Genomic DNA, 19,865 nt, shown 5'->3' with positions numbered 1-19,865 from the left:
TCTACTAATTTAATCACAAAATTGCCAACTCATTTGGGAAAGGAATGACAGGAAAACACCACATGACAAAACTTCAAAAATATTTTAAATTGTCACATTTTAAAATAATTTTTTAAGTCTTTATCAATAAATGCTTTTCCTACTTCTTCCATTGAAGTGAAATGTCCCTGGCAGCAGCTAAGGTAGAAATTTATTGACAATTGTGAGCCACTTATTTCAATAATATCTTAGCCTTCTCATTTCCCTCTTTATACTTTCAGGATAATATTTGAATTCGCACAGTGGATAGTTTGGTTTTGGAGGAAAAATCTGAAATGCTTTTCACTGAGATTCTTTGTAGATAAATAAGGATTTGGGATATTCTGGAACCTGAAATTATAGGTGTTTTCTAGGCTTCTGCTGAAAAAAAATGTTTATAACTTACTTAAGTCTACCTGAAAATCAAGTACATTTTGACAGAAAAGCAACAATTCCATGTTACATACCTTTTCATGATTGGAGATATTTTACTTTGATCAACTGGAGTGCAGTGTGATCCTTGACTTGAGTGTTTTTTCCTGTACTCTAGAAGAGGACTTTAGAAGATGAGGAAATACATTAAATTTATGCATAAATTCTAGTAAATATGTGTCATACTGTTAAGAAAAATCTGCTTCACTTAACCAGGGAATTGTTTCTTACAATTTAACAGGGAATTCTTTTCTTATAATTAATATTTGTGTTTAATTATTTTATATAAAATGAATATTTTCATGTTATTGTTTTTGTGCTGCTGATTATAATAATTTCTCAATCGATACATGATAGATTGACTTAAATTTTAGATCTGTTCTGTTATAGAAGTTGGATAAGCGAATTTTTTCACTATGCCACAATATTTGGAAAGATTTGAAAGATATTTGGAAAAAGAGTTCTCTCAGAAGAAATACTGTTTTAGAGAGCAAAAGTAATACACAAATGCATATATTGATTAATCTCAATGGAGCACTGGACAAATAAAAAATTACCACAGGCATTAAATGAAGAACTGAATCAGTTTGGAAAATCTTCTGTGGTACATTAAACTGAACAGTGGTAGTGGATTTTATTTTATAGATTAAGTGGTCTCCTTTTCATTTGATGAATGAGAATTTGTGCATCCCATTACACTAAAAGAAAATTGTCAGAAAATCCACAGGTTAGCATAATGCTGGACTCTTCAGAGTAGTGTGGCGCTAGCATCAGTTTTGTCAATATCATTGGAGCTCATGTGATTACTGGACAAAAGTCTGTAATTTTAAAAACTAAATCATCTATGTTTTGTAATAAATCCCCTCTCTGTGGGTACACTCTCAAGTGTTATTGCCATTCTGTGATTCCATCTGGATGCTTTCCAGTCCACATTTAGATTCCTTTTTAGTAACTGCAGTGGTGAAGTTTAGATTTTCTCACTTTAATAAAATTATTCAAGAAACTATTACATACCATTCTTACTCTTTTAAATATTGTCCCAATATTAAGGTCTGTTTTGTGTTACAAATCTGACTAAAAGGGCTGACCCATTTGAATTGGGTTTGGACAAATTAAAATCTGGAGGATTTTGTTGACCCATCACTGTTTATTTGAGGTGTTTCCCCTAAGATGTCTGTTCCAAAGATTTATGATAAATTTTTAAAGGTATTCCCTTTGATAACCTGGGTGATATCTTTCCTAGATTTCCAGGTACCAGATAAAAAGACTATTGCTTGTATTGTGCAGTGTCTTTCACCATAACAAAAAAATCCTTTAAGAATTGTAACTGTTTTTATCAACTAAAAAACATGGAGTCAAATTCACATTCACTATATTCTTCGGTATCACTCTTCTGTTCTGTGAAGGAGATTTGCCCATGCAAAGAATGGTCTGGAGTACTAATACAGCCATCCTTCATGGTCCCTAGAGTTGGTGGTAATGTCAGTCAAGGCTGCTGAAGGGATTGTTAAATCCACAACCCTGACTTTGTTATTTTTGTGAGTTACATTCTTTGGAACAGTGTTTTCTTTCATCTAGTAAAAGCTATGTTATAATTATTTTGCAACATGGCCTGTGATTTCCATCTGCAGACTTTCTGCAAATTCTGAATATTTCCCAGCCTTTGCTTTTCATAAGTCTTATTAGTGTAATTTAAATGCCTACAAAATATGTGACATATGTATGGTTCTAAAACCAATTTTGAGTGTAATCTTGCAAAACTTCACATTCTGTTTAATACATATCTTCCCCCTGCCCCCCCAATAATTGCTTGGTTTGGAATGAGAACATCTGTTGTTTCAGTTTAAGTTTTGCATACTTAGCATTTACTTCCAAATTTTTCACCAATCTTCTATTTTCTCTCCATACTCTCTCCTTTCAGATCTTTAGGGAACTCGCCAGCAACTTGATAATTCATGAAAAAAACATTAATTTGAATCTAATTTTCTATGATGGCTATGATGGAAGAGAAGGAATAACGTAGATTTCAATTATCCAAATAACTTTATTGGTCAAAAAAGGAGTCCTGTTATTTCGTTGAATATAAATTGGATTTAGAAATACATTTCAAAAAATCATGTGCCAGAATGTGCTGGCAGAAGAAAGTGGGTTAGAAAGAACAAATAAAATGTAAGGAAAACTCACATTTCCAACCAAAACATCACCGTAACTTTTGCCTTAGTAGTTTCACAGCCAAAATGTGCTTTGGTTTCTGTGCCAGGGAGAATTGTGCTTGAAACTTTGTTGTGCCATTCCTAACAAATGCTGAACAAAATATAAGGAATAGTCTATCAAAATGAAAGCCTAATTTGTGAGTGGTAATTACCGGTAGAAAATTCCGACTCTATCTCATGGCACAGAAATCACTGAGGATTATGGGAAGAGATATCACAGTATGAATTACCCATAACTATTATGAGCAACTTGAAGTAATTTGAAACAATACCATTTTGTTTAAGGTACATGGAAGACATCACTAGGAAATAAAAAAATTTTACCTTACCTAAATTAAACAAAGTTACAAACACTACAGTGTTTTCTCTCTTTTTTTTTTTTTTTTTTTTTGGGGGGGGGTGTAGTTTTAGGTATTTTTGCTCATTTCTAGGTACAATTTACTCACTTTTCATGTGTTACTAGAATACTGGATTTAATGAATGTGTGTATTTTTTCATAAGCGTCTTGTACTATACAAAGCTCCTATAGTTTCAACAGCATGCCGTAGAGGAGTAATAAAGACCAATTTTTCTCTGTGAACTGAGTTAAATGGGTTCAACTTTCTCAAACATTTTACCTAGCTATACCTGAGATTTTTCAGATAAGCAGAAGCTATAATCAAGTGAAAGATTTCTAAAGGCTCTAAAGTTTTGTTAATTACATCTTTTTTATAAGTTGAACATGAGCTATAAAAACATTTAGGTTTTGTTTTTGCTAGTATTACAATTGATTCCAGTTCCAATAAGGGTTTAAGTTGACACAAAGTAAAATCATTGAAAGAAAATGCAGGCAAACCTTGATAAATACCAGATGAAATTGTGGTGGTATTCAGTTAGACTCATACACACATTGTATTAATAATAATAAAAAGAAGTTCAAAACCATGATCTTATTTCATGAGGATTTTTTTTTAAATTGATTTTATCAACCTACATTATATTTCTTCAAAATGTAAATTCACACTGACTAGTTCAGCATGGTGACTTGGAAGTTTTGAACCCATGACTTCATTAATGCCACAGGCATGACTAAAACAGTATAGTTGAAATTAATCTTTTTTTAGACATTAATAAGTCATAGTGAAAAGGAATAATTAGCATATCTTTGGGCCAACAGAAGAGCACTAAAAAAGAAGTCAAGTAAACCAGAGCATTTCAAGATAATTGCCAGGCATACATCATTTATTCCAGATTAGCCAAGGTCATGCACTTGATGCTCCCAGTTTTTGCATCCATATATGTGGTCATTGTTGCCATCAAATTGCTGAATTTTGATGGCTATATTTAATGGACTGAGAATAGACCATGAAGAAAAGTACTAAAGAACAGCAAAAGTAAAAAAGCATGCACTCCATTCAGTTCAACAGTGACCTTTTTAACCTTGCTGTATGCAGGAAATATCCCCTTGTATTTTAGTAATTACATTAACTTCCTTAATGGCATTTGATACAGATGGTATAGGAAGAACTGATCTGCTGCTGAAGAATGCAGGCAACAGTTTTAGTTTGAGTGGCAAATACTTTTTCTCACTAGAGTTAAGGAGGGGGAAGAGAAATGAAAATAGATTTGTGTGCTCTCTTCAATCAGAGAAGCTATTATTTTTCCAAGCTTGTTATCTTTTTTCCTCATTATGTTAAAACTAATAAAATTTTGCACACACTGAAAACTCTGTTGAACCCTGCAAAATGGTAAAGAGGAGGGAAAAAATGCAGTTGTTAGCACTTTTGGAGCTTGGAAAAATCAATTGGAAAATTGATATTTATTCTGATTCATACTACAAATTCTATTTTTAGTTTATGAAGAGACCTCAACCTGTTTGTCTTCTGCACTGTCTGAAAAATTGAAGGAGAGCTGTTGTTTTCTACCTCTCTTAATTTTTGTATGTCAGGATATAGACTGTGCACCAAGGGATATTTATTTTTTTGTTTTGTTTTGTTTTTTGGTTTTTTTTGTTCCTGTGCTATGCCAAAAGAAATTAGTCAATTCACACTATTTGGACTCCTAGAAGAGAGAGAAGGGTGCAAATCTAGAAACAGAAAGAATAATAAAATTATCTTTGTTTTTTTTTTCCTGGGCTATGAAGGAAAAGTTAAATAGGACAGGGATTTGGGCTCTTCCTAACCTTGCTCCTGCAGCTTTTGATGATGTGGGATCTTCATAATGCAACCAGAGATTGCATTCTGACAGTTTTTCTTAACAGGCAGAAATAGATCCATCGTCCATTAGGTCTGATCTGTTTTTATCATTCTCTACTATTGACTGCACAACAACTCTGACAGTAGATTTTGAAGATTAATTGTGTTTAGCGTAACAGGGGCAAAAAAAAAATCATTATTTATTTCAAATCTTAACTGCTCAATCAGGAAGAAGCGAAAATGGAAAGAAGCACAATCAAGCCCTTGGCAGCTAGGATGGAGGAAATGGAGCATATAATGGAGGGCACACACTTTCCCTTGTGGTTTGAGTGAAAGGAGTCCCTGAAGTAGGATTAGGGGGCTGATATGTAAGAAATTTATAAAACAAAATGGTGGCCCTGCTATGAATGTTTCACATTTCTGTTTTACTTCAAGGAATGTATGATATGAATATTTAAAGGTGAACAGAAAGTATTTCTCTTTCTATTTCCTCCTTACTGGCCATCAAGGTGCACAGGATTCCCTATTTTCTGTCTGGGCCACTCCAAATTCTGTTTATTCATAAGTAGAGAGCTGCACACTTAATTTCTGCAGTAGACTGAGACAAACATAACTGACACCATGACCTTCTTTAATGAGGCTTTCCTATCTCTCTCTGTATTTTCATATTAGAGAAGTGCTACAGTCTCTAAGATAATTATTTTGTTTCTTTTGGACCTGGAAACCAGCCTCTTTTAATACTAGTGGTTATGAGAGGTGTTAATGGCTGTTACCAGTGGGTTGTTTCATCAGCAGGCACTTAAAGAGCTGGTTATAACTAACGGGCCTGACGATGTGCTAACCAGATGTCAGTTCTGTATCCTTTTCTTTTTCTGAATTTCACAACCTCAGTTTGAATCTCCTTTCCCGTGCTGGAATGCTACATCCAACCTTGCAGTTGATTAGATGTCCTATATAAAAATTGTCAGGTAATGTCCAGAGGAACAGTGAAAGGACATCAGTTTGAGGTCAAATGATCACTTAGACCTATATCATTATCATGTTATTAAAAAGATAGATAAAGTGTATAAATATTCTTATTGTAAGTAGATAATATTGGTCTAAGCAATTATGACTCTTTCAAGCAGTCATGTTTTCTCAGGTCTGCAGCTTTGTATTATTAGGATTAGATCATCATCGTGATCTGGTTGATAATCATGAGTATTCTACCTTTGTGCCATTTTAGGCACACTCCAAAATTTTTTCATGTTGTTTGAAGCTGCACAGGTAGCATAAGAATGCCCAACTGTATTTGAAAGTTAGGAACTTCTAATTTACTTAATTAAGCAGAAAATATTCATTATGTAGGTCTCTTCAAAGTATATATTTTATGTCAAGATTTCTTTTTGAAAACCTGGTGAAGATACAAGGATATTACTGCTGGTGCATGATCACTTTTATGTAATTTAGTTGATTTCTTTTTCATAACTGTGTATGGCGCTTATTCTGGACATATTTGTTGTTTTGATGTAAAATCAGGAGAGCATATACAAATTTAGAAGATTGTAGTGTGGGGATAGGTTTCCAAGAGCATTATTTTGCCTTAGTCATGTTTTAGTACACCTGAGGTCTGATTTTGAAAGATGACAAGTGGGTGTGTGACAGAAAGGGGTTTCATTTTGGTTTTCTTGTTCGGTTGTTTTTTTTTAAAATTTTACAGAATTAGAGGTGAATTCATAATAAACCATACAACATTCTATGATGAAATATTTGATGTGTCTGTCCTACCTGCACTGGCTCAACTGTAGGGTTTAGTTTTCTGTTTGGATTTTCTTTGTCAGCTTCCAAGCAGTGGAAGTAGCCTGCAGGTGATAAGTATCTCATTAATCTTTCTGATCCTCTAGCACTTGAGCATGAGAATAGCTGATCAATTACAGCAATTGTCTCCCTAAATGAGCTTTGCACATCTGCCTCTTATTTCATTAACTGCCCCTATATCTGATAGAATGGAAGCCTAGTGGCTTCTTACAGCTTGTTCTGTGTTACTGTACAATAAGGATGGGGTTGTTAGCAAAATGGGCACAAAAGGGTATTTATCCACTACCCAAAATAAATATACATGCTATTGTGTAGGAGTGCTTTTGTCTCTAATCACTGTTTGTAGAAACCTTCTTAAAGCACATCAGCTTGTTTTCCAGCCACCTATTTAGCCCTTACTTGTAAGCTTATTTGTAAATTTATCATTTTTCTAACATAGCCAATGTGTTTCCAGGCCCTAAAGCATCATATCAATGACTATATGGTTTTAGATAACAGAAGCTAGCACATGTAAAGTTAACAGTAGAAATGAAATTTCCTGCAAGTGTCCTTACAATTAATCTTTAAAATACTTAGATATGGCATCCTTCTCTCAGAGAGTAAATTTACATTTCCAAAGCTGCAAACGAGTATTTGCAATAGTGACAATGTTACTAGATATTTATTGTTTACATGAAGTACAAAACAATGAGTAACAGTTAGACTACATAATCCAGGGTTTGTTCTAAAAAACATGCCCAAAAATTATGGGACTTGATTTTAATAAAAATATTATTTCTCATGAATGCCTGTTTCATTAATACTCAAGCTTTCAATTAGAGGATAATCAATTACCAGATGAAAACTAAAATAATGTCTAAGCAGAGGCTTTATTCCTTACCTGTTATTAACTGATCACTGTAGTCTTATGGACTTACATTATTTATTATTCAAAAGCTGTTAACTTATGTTTATCATACATTAAATTGCTTCAGATTATGCCAATATTTATTTATTTATTTTAAAAAACTATGCTAAATGCCAACAATAATTAGAAGACATTCTGTCCTGAACTGCTCTAGATTATTCCAGGTGATTTTCACAAACATTTAAATATTCTTAAAACTCAAATTCTCAGTTAATCATGCTTGAAACTTCTTTTATTCTGAGTTATAAAAAATATACATTTATATATTTTATGGATTTCTGGAACGATTGAGCTATAATATCAAAATACCACCATCTTTTAAACTAATTTTTGACTGTTTATTGCAGGTCTTGTTTGTATGAAGTCAAGCACTTCAGTGGTTGAACTGGTTATGCTGCTTTGTTCACAGGTAAGACATTCTCTGGTTTTGATTGTATTAATTTCCTTGTGTAATCACTGTCAGCCAAGGAATTGTATCTGGCAGTTTGTTTCATTCTTCCATTTCATTACAAAAAAAACCCCAAATTAGTTTCTTCTGCTAATACATAAATTGTAGATTTTTTTTTTTTAGATAGTCATTCTACAGTTTTTCTATATTCACAGGGTATGCAAGGTATATTTGCATTTATGTTCTAAAAGTGCGTGGATGTACATTATGCATTTTCTCTGTGTATGAGCTCTCCTGCAAGCCTGTTCTTATTTAGAATATGTAAGTAGGATACTGTGGTCATAATTTTATGTTGAAATTTGTCTTAGTGATTTTTTTAAAACATTACTTTGTGCTGACTTTATTACTTTTGATATACATGACATAACATTGAATATTTTACGTAGCTGTCAGTATATAAAAAGCAGAGGAACATGGATTAAGTAGTCCTCAAGTCTGGCAGAAGCAGAACATTTCTACATGAAAATTCTGTGGTTAATTATTGGGGTTTTAACACAGCAGTAATGGGTTTCTCAGAAATCCAAATTAATTAATATTTTGAAATGCTTTCAAAAATAAAATATTGAATGCTAAACTAGTTTCTCATACTGTTTGGATTATTTATATCTCAATTTTCATATTATTTGTTTTGCTAGAAGTGTTATTGGCTAATATTGTGTATATACCCTTTTGCTTTAAACTGCCAATAAGACGCTATCAGCAAACATTTTAGAACTTTGTTAACTTTGTAGAATGTAAGAAAATTTTGATTTCCCAACAGATCCCAATAACTTCGCAAGTTTTTATACTTCTCTAAAAAATTATAACATTGCATTAACCACATTTCTCACAGAACTATAATACCAGTTCAACTCAAAACAAGTTTGTGTATAAAATTCCCAGGTTAAATTATTATATTATTATCAAAGACAATTACTTATTTGTAGCTTTTCTTAAGCATACATTACTGCACATCAACAGAGTACACCAAAAGTAAACTGTAAACAAAGGCATTTCTAGGGACCATTGAAATGAAGATCTACTTTTGAGAAATCTATCTGAAAATAATAAACATTTACAAGTGGTTTTAGGGGAGAGTGTTCCAACTTACCTTGCCTGTCTGTAGGTTGCATTTCTTCAAGCTTGTGTCATAAGGAAATCATTAAATCTTGTTTTCCTTTGTATTTTTTTTCCTCTTCCTTTTTTTTTCTCCCTCTTTTAGAGGGATATCAGTTAGGGAAAAGAAAAAGAAAAATACATCCCTGGCAGGAATCCTCAGTGGGATTTCAACTTCAAACCTTCTCTAGCAGGGCACTTGAAAAATTTGTTACCTAATAATGGTGAAGTCCTGGGTTCCAAGAAAATTCCAAAAGATCCATTAAGGCATTTGAGTCGAATGTTCATGTCATGCAACTTTTTTCTTCTATTTTTAGCAGCTCCTGAAACATATTTTCAAGGGAAAGAATAAACTTATAGTCCTTTCTTCCCTAGCCTTTGGTTTCACTGCAGTTCTCAAGAATAAAGTGGAATGTAGCATTAGGGTCTAGTGTCTTTGATGGCCTCATCATCTAATCATAGGTTTAACATTACTCATTTGCTGGCTCCAGGAATTCCTGCCATTAAGGGCCCTAGAGATGAAACTTTGCCTCAAATATTGATTGAAAGGAAGAGAGAGAAATTTAAGCTCTTTCTGCAATGCTCTTTCTTTAGACATCTCAGTAAAGCACATAACAAATGCAGCAAAAATCAATTTGTTATTTTTATGACTGCTGTATATGTTGGGTTTTATTTCAAAGTATTTTAAAAATAAGGTTCACTTTATACCTGGAACAAGGAGAAGCGCCTAATCATTTTGAAGCTTCAAACGTGTATTTATTTTCTTCAGTGTTTGCTTGGAAGAACTCTTTTACATCTACCTATTTGAGGAAATTGCAAGCCTTTAGTTTTATACCCCATCTGATACTTCGGGGTTGTTTCCTTGCCTTCTAAATAAGGAGGATTTTGTCTCTGGATGTCCATTTATTAGGAAGTTTTTCAGGAGTTAATGCTGTAGTGTTAGTTGGGAGAGTCATGGTAATTGTTTCTACAGGAACTGGTCAACAGGGGGCTGTAGTGGTGCAAATTGAAGTCTCCTCCCCTCACCTTCCTGACCTCTGGAATATTCTTCTGAACAGCAGCATTTCCACAGAATATAGTGGTTTATCCTATAGGTGTAGACAAACCAGTCTGCACTTCTAGTCATCTACAGGTGTCATGGTTTGAGGCAACAGGGAAGATTTTTTTTTTTGTTATTTACATTTTAAAACTATCTGTCAAAAGAAAACATGAGATAAATGCTATGAAAATTGTAATACGTAAAATGGCTAGAAGAAAATGACAGGCAAATATCATAATCCAGCCTAATGTTAGCAGAACTTGGAATTAGGATCATAGGAGATGTTGTCCACAGCAAATGAGGATAATTCATCTCTATATAAAGAAGAAACAGTGATACCTGAGGTTTTACCTTATGACCAATTAAGCAATGTGAACTGGAAAGACTGCATAAAGCATATAGTTTGTGGGTTTTTAATAATCCCAGTGTAAATAGGGCTTTTCTTCGTAATGTGGGTAAATCCTTCATGTTCAAATTGAATGACATTTTACAGATTATGTGGGGAAGTTTGAAAAGTGTCACTCAAAAGATAGATGGCGATAATAAAAACCTTTGAAAAGTACAATTTTGTTTGCACAGAACAGAGTAACTTTAGACATTGAAAAGGAAAGGGAAATGCAAAGTTTGTTTTCCTTTCATTTGCTACAGCAAATTAGATGCTTTTATGCTTTTTATGTTGGAAATTCCATGTTAACGACTACAGATTAGCAAGGATGTCAGAATTTTTTTTCTTATCTGAGCTCCTGAATAAAATCAACATTGCCAGCGGCTCACATCCAAGGTATGGTCTAAATTTACATGAAATATCACATTACAAATGTCTGAAGGTACATGTCATGGATAATTCAGTTCATATGGGCAGCCTTTTAGGCTCTGAGGACTATGCAATCAAGCCTTTTCCCCAAAGGAATTTGGAGTTTCTGTGAAAAATACGTATTAAGTTTTAAAGGAACTCCTGTATGGATGGTACATCATTTGCAGGTTTGGGGAAGAACAAAAAGCACTCCTCTGTGTTTTCAGAATCTTTCTTGTACTGTAACTTGCATTATCTGTACTAGATTAAAATTCAGGTTAATTTGAAGGCTTTCTTTTCTATATTTCTTATGTAAACCACAACCACACATCCAAGCACTTGAAAGAAAGATTTCTAAATAATTTATGATAAACATATAATGATTTTCACATTTCCTAAGATTGGCCTTTTTATTTGTATTTAGTCTATTTTAACATAAAATGGATGAAGATGTGTTATGTTTGACAATATCTGTGCTTGATTAGCTGGTCTTTGTTCTCTCAGCCTAGCTGAGCAAGTCACAGCTGTGTTGCTGTTGGAGTGGCAGATTTCTTCAATAAGCCATGCAGTATTAGAAAAATGCATCAATTTTTGCAGTGTAGTTCTTTCTTACATCAGATTTAGATTTTAACTACTTTTTTCATATTATTTTTTCTTTATTTTTTTTCCTAACCAAAATGCTACAATAGTTTCTAATTACTTCCAAATCTTTTGTGGATTCTTCTCTTTAGGGAGACACCTTCTGAAGAAATTGAGTTGTTGTGTCCCAAAGGAGTTTTATCTTATACCACTTGTATTTTTCTGTATCTTATCTATTTACAAGAGAAATTAATTTTCTTTAAAAGAAAATACTGATTTATTATTTAAGACATCTTGTTACTCGGTCTGTTTGAAAATATAATTATTGTGAGGATAAATGCTTCATTGTCCTAAGTGGCAGAAAAAATTCGGAACGATATCAAAATTAGAAATTAGTTGCACATTATGGAGAGGTGTAAAAACAAAGGAACAAATAAAAAAATACCCCAAAGATGTGCCTGGCTTGTCTAAATTCAAAGGCAATCATCAGAAAATAAATTTTGTGGTTGTTTTATCTCTGAGAATAAAGGCCGATCAACCAGGCACTGCAGGGATTTCAGTAAACACCAGCAGATCTAGACGTACTTTCTGCCTCAAAGTATGGGATAATTCTTCAGAAACTGGCAATTGATCAACACAGAAACCAAGGAATTTTTTTTTTTTTTTTTTTTTAACGATAACAACAACCTTTTTCTGGTTCTTGCAGAGTGACCAGAAGATGCCTTGAAATGTGCAATTCAGGTAGTAGAAGCACAGTGCACAATTCTTGATACTAAACATACTGTATTAAGGCTTTCTATAAGAGTTTAAGAAGGAGTTGCCCAGCTTTGCTGTACAGAAACATTTTACTTTTCATTATATATTTTCCTTTTCTGTAATATTTCTTGTCTTTTTACTCTTATTGCCAGTATTAGATTCAACTTTAATTATATTTCTTGGTCTCCTTCCAGAGGTATTCCTAGAGTTCTCATAGTCTATAATTTTTGTTAAATAAGCGATTGCACTTTCAGAGTAACTGTGATAGCAGAACGGTTACAGAAGTGTTTGCTATTTGTCTTTTTGACACCAACTGCAATAGGAAAGGCTGAAGATAAATTAAATAATAACTGTTTCCCTTAAATCTAAGGGGGAAAAAAACCCCTACAACTTAATCTAGTTAGGAAATTAAGTTTGATATAACTTCAATGATGAAATTAGTGTTGGTTATGCAAATTCCTATGAGGATATAATTTTTTAATCTCTCTTTTCCTTATCACGGAACAAGTTGGGTGTTTACCTTTGCTTGTGTTTTTCTATTTGTTCTGTTGTATTATCCATTGCCTCTGTTTTTGTATTAGTAATACAAAAATTAGTAATTAGTAATAGGAGACAACTCTGCATATAATATCACTGCAAAAGTCTGACTTAAAATTTGATTTTTGACAGGGGAATGATGCATAGTAACACACATGCAAACATACAGAAACTTATTGTTTCAATAATCCTCTTTTCCAGCATATCTTTAAAACATTTTTCCTAACAAAGTTCTGTATCTGCTACATTACTTCCACCCTGCAGCTTCTTCTCTGTGAACCCCACTTTCATACCAGTGCTGATATTCACAAGAGTAACTCACAAACACATGAGAAAACTACTCAGACATTTGCTCCCTGGTTTAGTGACTGTTCAGCTAAGAGCCTTGTTCAAAAGTCGCCAGAACTACTCAAAGGATTCAGGATTGAAAAACTGGGAGCACAGAGGAGAAAACACAACTCATGTTTTCACAGCAGCAAGCTGTAAATTCAGATCTCTGCATCTAATGGAACCACACTGTTAGGCTACAGTTTTAGTGGTCAGTTTAGGCTTCTCTCTGGCCAACATTACACTTGCCGATGTATCGTACCTTCTCCATGCCTAGCTCCATGTTGCTGCTGATCCCTTTCATCAGGATGTGTAATGGTGAAAACAGACACATCAAATCAAAAATTAACTCTGAGTAAAAAAGTTATTTTTACCTGGTTATGCTTCTAAGGTAGCCATGAAACCAACAGTTTATAGCAGGTGGCAGATCGATGGCTGGGGCTCTAGGAAAGGCAGGCTGCGTCTGTAAGAGTCAAGATACAAGAAAGGAATTTTGGCATTTAGTGGGAGAAGTTAGAGCTAAAGCAAGAAGTTAAAATAAAGAAAAAAAACTCACAGATTTTTGTATGCTGGGCAAGGCGCTAGAAATCTGTATAACATTTTCAGTAATGTTGCTTCATAACAGCTTTGTATCTTCACATTTTACCACAGACTCAAAGTCCAATAACCGAAATCTTTGTAGATGAAGTGAGTACTTTCTATAAGATTCTTATCCTATTTGGCCTACATAAAGGTCTGTCAAGAGGGAGGGGATATTTCTTCTGTGTTCTTATGCAATATCAAATATGGTACAGCTTAAACACATACTTAAGTTCTAATGTTGATTTTGGGCTCTTCATAATACACCACATGGCCTATACAGAAATAGGTTGTTATACACACTTAGTGTAATTTCCTAAATGAACTTCAGTACAAACTACAGGAGAAGCCAAAAATTTTTCCCTTTATGTGTTTGTTGGGGTTTTTCTCTAAAATTAAGTGGTTTTCTGGGGAGATGGTTTTTTGTGGTTTTTGTTTTTTTTTTTTAAGACTTATTTTCCCTCCCTTGGCATTTCTTACCTGCTTTAAGGAATTCTGGTGTTCTGGTGAACGATCTGGAAAACTATTTGCCAGAAGATGATAGTTTTTCATTACCTATTTTTTTTTTTGTATACTCTAAAGGGGTATCAGAATTTTCTTGCATTGTCCATGTGTGGAATGTCTTCCAGCCCAATCTATCTTCATCTCTTGATCATCTGCTTCTGATAATCTAACTTTCAAATAGAAACCATTAGTATATTCTTTCCTACTTGTTGAGGGATATTACTTTATCATTCTGTGAGGTGTCATTAGAGATTCCCATATATTTAGAAAACTAATTCTGTGTTTTGCTTTTAGTAATAAGCAGGATGTTTTCTTTTTTATCTTATACCAGAGTTATCAAGGGACTTCAGACCCTTTCTTTTGTCTGTCCTTGTCAGAGTACTTTTGTCAAATAATATGAAAGAATATACATGAGTGAGAAGCTGATGTGAACATTTTCTGGATTCATGGCAAGACATGCAGAATCAGGAAAGTGTAAGAATCAGTCTCTGTATTTAATGTGGCAAGGTGTCTTCCACTGACTTCTCTATAAAGCTACTACACAACTGAGAAGGATCTGAGACCTGGAAGAAATACCTAGAAAGTCAGAATGAGTTGGTATTTCTTGAAGGGCTGGGAAAGAATACAAAGCTCATTACTGGAGCCTGTCAAAAATAATAAATATACCACAGCTTTCAGGGTGTTCACTATAATGGGGTTCACGACAATGGAGACAATCTGAGGACCACTTTTCTGTACATCCAAAGATTTATTTATTTGTTTATTTTGAGACGACTTCAAATCAGTTATCTATCCCTAACATCAAAGAGTGGTTGAGTAAAAAGTGGACTGGCATTTAGGATAAATTGCCATACAAAGTATACATGTTGTTAATAATAATTTTAGTATATCTTAATTGAAAAAAATATTTTTCCAGTCAGAAGGTGAGCTCTAGAAGTCATGGAGATATGTATATCTTGTAGCATATATATTTTGCCTTTATTAGAAGATATGCAGGATTTCTACAAGATGATGAAGGTTAATTTTCTAAATAAATTTAGTCATTTCCCTAGTGTTGTTTGAATAATGTTTTTGCAATTGTAGGTTTTTTGCTTTTTTTTTTTCCTTCCACGATACCTATGAAATGTTCCTCTGGGAATGTTTGACTTCATTCAAGATAAATTGGGCAATTACCACAGGTGATCAGAAGGGCAATGTGTCTATGTGTTTCCAAGAAAGCGAAACATTAGCATATTATTTAAAGTCAAGAGAATAGAGGAAAAATGAGGCTGTAGTCTTGTGAAACTGTAATCCAAAACTTTCTATTACCTTTGTTTTATTAATTTCGTATTTATGTAAATAGTGTTATGAAAGTTTCACATTCTTTTCCTTTCTGGAATTTGGCCAGAGGCCAGGAGTAATCCAATACTTGCAGATTTTCCTTCCAGGAGGATGTCGTCAGTCATTCTGCAACTTGCTTATTGTGGGAAATAGCCACTTTTAAAATGGATGACCAATTACAAAAACCTAACATTGATCCCAAATTTATTGAAATAGTAGACCAAGAGTACATTTTTTTTATCCTCTATCAGCAGTATATATGTGAGTATGAGAGAAGAATACAGGCAGTGTCACTGGAATTCTTAGAACTGATTCTCATTCCAAACAATAATGCAAGGTTTTCAGACTCCAATACCTTTAGGTAAATTCTTCTAGGACTGGAAAGGACAATTCTATGATCTTAAAAACAGTATAATTATCTCAAAAAATTGTGACTGTGTCTTGAAATCAGTTTTCCTGTTTCTACCTGTTTTTACCTGCTTTTAATGAACACAGTTTTCTGCCATAAAAAAACCGCAAAACATTTCATATATCATGTAACATTTCTTTTGATTATTTCCTCCTAAATGAAGTAAAGCAAGTTATTGGTGATTTTTGGCTAGGAAGTTATTGGTGATTTTAGGAGGTAACTCCATAACATAGAGTTCAAACCCAAGCTAAATTACATGCATGTTGTGAATTGCAAACACATTTTTATAGTTTCTATTTCCTTCTCCAGATGAAAACTAGCGCTTGTTCAGATCCATACAAGGTTTTCCATTAAATGTATTCACGGATATAGAAAGAATAAAGTTGGTATAATAGAATTTCATCTTTCTCAATAAGTTTCAATTACAATGATCAAAGTATTGAGGTGTCAACTGAGTTATCAATATCTTAGACTAGAAAATTCACTAAATGTTCAGTATGACAAAAACAAATTAAACTCAGTTCAATTTAAGACATCGAAAGAGAGAAGTCCAATGAAGATAAAACTGATTGACACAGTAGCACCTGTAGTTCGAGGAGAATTGTAGGATGGTTACTACACCAGGTATCTCTCTCTTTCATTAACTGCACTCCTTTGAGAAACTTGAAACTTCTTACATAAATTTAGAGTTACTTGCAGAAAGTGGAAAGGGTGAGAGAACTCTGAGAATCACAATGTCTTTTTTATATAACTCTACTACATTATCACAAGACTTTTTAAAATACATATTCTAGATACCATGAATAAAAATGTAAAAATTGTAAGCAAAATATTATTTGGAAAAAAAATACTATAAACTAAAAGAAGTTATTAACCTGTCAAGTCTAGTTTTTCCTTTTTGACCCCTCCACTACTATTTTTCCAGTGCAAATTTTCCATTATCAATGTTTTTTGCTTCGACTAATATTGCTTTTTTCTTTCTTTTTTTTTTTTTTTTTTTTTTTGTATATTTTCTGGAGATTGGAGATTTTTAAAGAACTAGAACTTGGAAAATACACTCAAAAGCAAAAATTGTAATGATATCAGAGAGTAAATGAATGTACGTCATGTTTAAAAAAAATCTGAATTTCAAGCAATATCTGTACTGTGTTATTCAATTCATCTCCTGTCCTCTGCATGAAGAGTTTCACAACAGGTTTCAGTCTGAACCTTCTTTTAAGGACATGGTACTGATGCATTCTCTATGCATTGACATTTTTCAAGCAATGACAGAATAGATTAGGAGGAGAAATTAAGGAATGTGGCAATTTCCATTATCCTAATAATTTAGTACATTTTTTATGAATATAATTCAATAGCATTTTGCATAATAAAAATTATTTACAACAAAGCCATACTGGAAGTATAAAATAATAATTGAACTGAATGTCTAAAGTCACAACGCTTAATGATTATGCGTGAAGACAATTTTTTAAATTTATTTATCAATAGAGTCAAAAACTAAATTTCTGTTCTGTTTTTAGTACAAAGAAGTGGTGTCATCATTCTTGAACACTGTCAGTGTTAGACAGCCTCTGAGTCTTCTACACCCCACCTTATTGAGTCATCACCACTGCCTACCAAGCAGGAGCCCCAGGGGAAGAGAGATCCATGCATTCTTGTATAGAAGTTGTTGTCTTGTACATGATTTTGTCAAATGCTTCTGTTATTTCAGCACCTAATTGCTACCATCATTTTTGAGGCATGGAAAAGGCTTTGAGCTCTTGCTCTAAGGCCCAGAAGATTCATGATACACCAAAACCACATGAGATGTAGTCTAGTCATTCAGGCACTTAGCTGCTAATAACCACATGACTGTTCTGTGATTCCACCTGGCTGTAGCATAAATCTTCCAACTACTGTCTGTTTTTCCACTTCTTGCATTTTGGGGTTGAGAAAGATTCCTTTGGAATCCAAAAGAATATAAACAAAATTACTCCACATCTTAATCCAGTTCTTAAAGTACATGCGATGACATGAATGACCATTGCAAATGCAACTGTAATGCTGGCATGGAAAAATATTTTCAATCTATTGTTTGCATCTTCTAAAAACAAAATGAAAAAAAAAGAAAACCAGGTCCCTCTTCACATATATAGGTCATCTCTCAGGATCATGAATCTGTTTGTTAAATTATGCCTAAAAGTGAAATAAAATTGTGGCAGTAATGATTATTCCCTTATTTATGGATTAACGGAGGATTGAGAGTCTTTTCTAAATCTTGTAGTAGCTACTTTGTAGTGAAACAATGTATGAACCATGAATCCTAATTTCTTTCCATGTTTTGCATCATTATGTTTTTCACTAGTTTTGGGTAGATAGTTGATCAAGTTTAAAACATTTTTACCATTAATAATTACTTCAGATAAAGTGATGAGATTTTCCACCTATGGAGATATAAGAAGTGATTTTTTTGCTTCCATATAGATGTCTTCTTAGTGGCTTTTTAGGCAATTTAAGATATCTCACATAAAATCCAGTTAGCCATTTTGGATGTCCTGCAAAATCTGAGACGTTAAAACTGAGCAGGAAGATCTGGCAAAATACTTGCAAGAATCTCTTGGACTTTTTCAGACACAGAAAGACCCTCCATTACCTTTTAAAAATTTAATCAGCATGCTTTCTTCGACCTGTCTTAGGAAGCCTTTATTCCTTTCTCCTTTTTCTTTTCAACTTCTTTTCTGACTGCAAAGTCATGGCAGCTGTGGTGTAGAAAAGCATATCAAAAGAAAATGCTGATAGTGGTTTGTATAGTGTACAGTAAAAGCCTCTGATAAAAAAAAATGCTGTACTTTGACTACTATCTCTAACCCAGACTTTTGTTTCTTAACATGTCTCAAGGTGCCTGTGTTTAGGTAATTGAATTATTTCATTCTTAGTTTCTCAGAGTGATTTTCTACTCAACACAGATGATTTAACTGTTTCCAAAAGTTATATCATTATCTTCAGTTACTAGATTTGAAAAATAACAAAATGAATGGCACTGAAGAAAGGATCTGTTACAATGGTTTTCTAGCTCATAAGCTAGAGGCTTGGGTGCTGATACTCTGTCTTCCCTAACCAGACCAGGAGTTACCTGCTCAGCCACGGGTCAAGAGAATGTTCAATATTTGGATATTTCAGTAGCTTGCCTTTTATAAAACCATTCAAGAGTATTAGATTGTTGTTGTTGGGATTTTTTTAAGATGCATGACTTGGTCATATCTGTAAATTTGTATAATCAGTAAGCACTTTGCAATTAGTGACTAGATTTCACAGCTGTTCTTTGAGAAAATTTCCTTATCTATGGAAAGCTATTTTTTTTTTCACCCATATGAGGGAAAAAGAATTGTGAATTTCTGCCTGACTTTTTACTCTTGGAAAAAAAAAAATTAATATATTAAAGGAAAAGTTCTGTAACTGTAACCATCTACCCATTGACAACATATAGTTTTAGTCTAGGAATTCTCTCTGCTATCCAGCTAATATACTTTGGTTTGGTTTTTTTCATTATGATGCAGAGGAAATTTTTAAGGAATTATCACAAAAGAAAGTAATATTTACTTGTTAGAGATCAATTCTTTTTCATCTCAAGTATCAGAATTCTTGATGTGATGGAAGCAGTGGTTGCATGGCAGAAGCTATTTGTGATGCAGTGTGAAACTTTTCTTTAACTTAGTGGTATATGAAGTAAAATCCTGTTAAATTTAATATCAGTTAGGTGTTTTAGATTAGTTTGAAGTTTCATCTTGAAAATCCATGGTAACAGTAAATCAATAATAAAAAATTAGTTTGGTATAATAGGCTGGTTTTGTTTTCACTTATAATCAGAAAGAAGCAAAAATTGAACTCTGAGGGTGGATTTTACACAGATTTTTGGCTGTCCTTTATATTAAAATGTGCAAGGTGTAGCAGTGAAG

At 33.4% G+C, this 19,865-nt stretch overlaps 1 protein-coding gene across 10 annotated transcripts in view; it reads left to right on the top strand.

Annotated features, from left to right (window-relative positions):
- The window catches only part of NBEA (neurobeachin), a 453,154-nt gene that overhangs the window by 199,865 nt on the left and 233,424 nt on the right, over positions 1-19,865 (top strand). For all 10 annotated transcript variants that reach the window (XM_039696621.1, XM_039696630.1, XM_039696627.1 and 7 more), the window contains one exon: positions 7,889-7,950. In XM_039696621.1, the coding sequence (XP_039552555.1) occupies positions 7,889-7,950 (62 nt within the window). The remainder of the gene's footprint in view (positions 1-7,888; positions 7,951-19,865) is intronic.

The sequence above is a fragment of the Passer montanus genome, unplaced genomic scaffold (genome assembly GCF_014805655.1).
Source record: "Passer montanus isolate IOZ18808 unplaced genomic scaffold, ASM1480565v1 scaffold99, whole genome shotgun sequence".
Taxonomy (NCBI): domain Eukaryota; kingdom Metazoa; phylum Chordata; class Aves; order Passeriformes; family Passeridae; genus Passer; species Passer montanus.
Note: the sequence above shows the minus strand (reverse complement) of the source record. Positions and strands in the feature narration are given on the sequence as shown.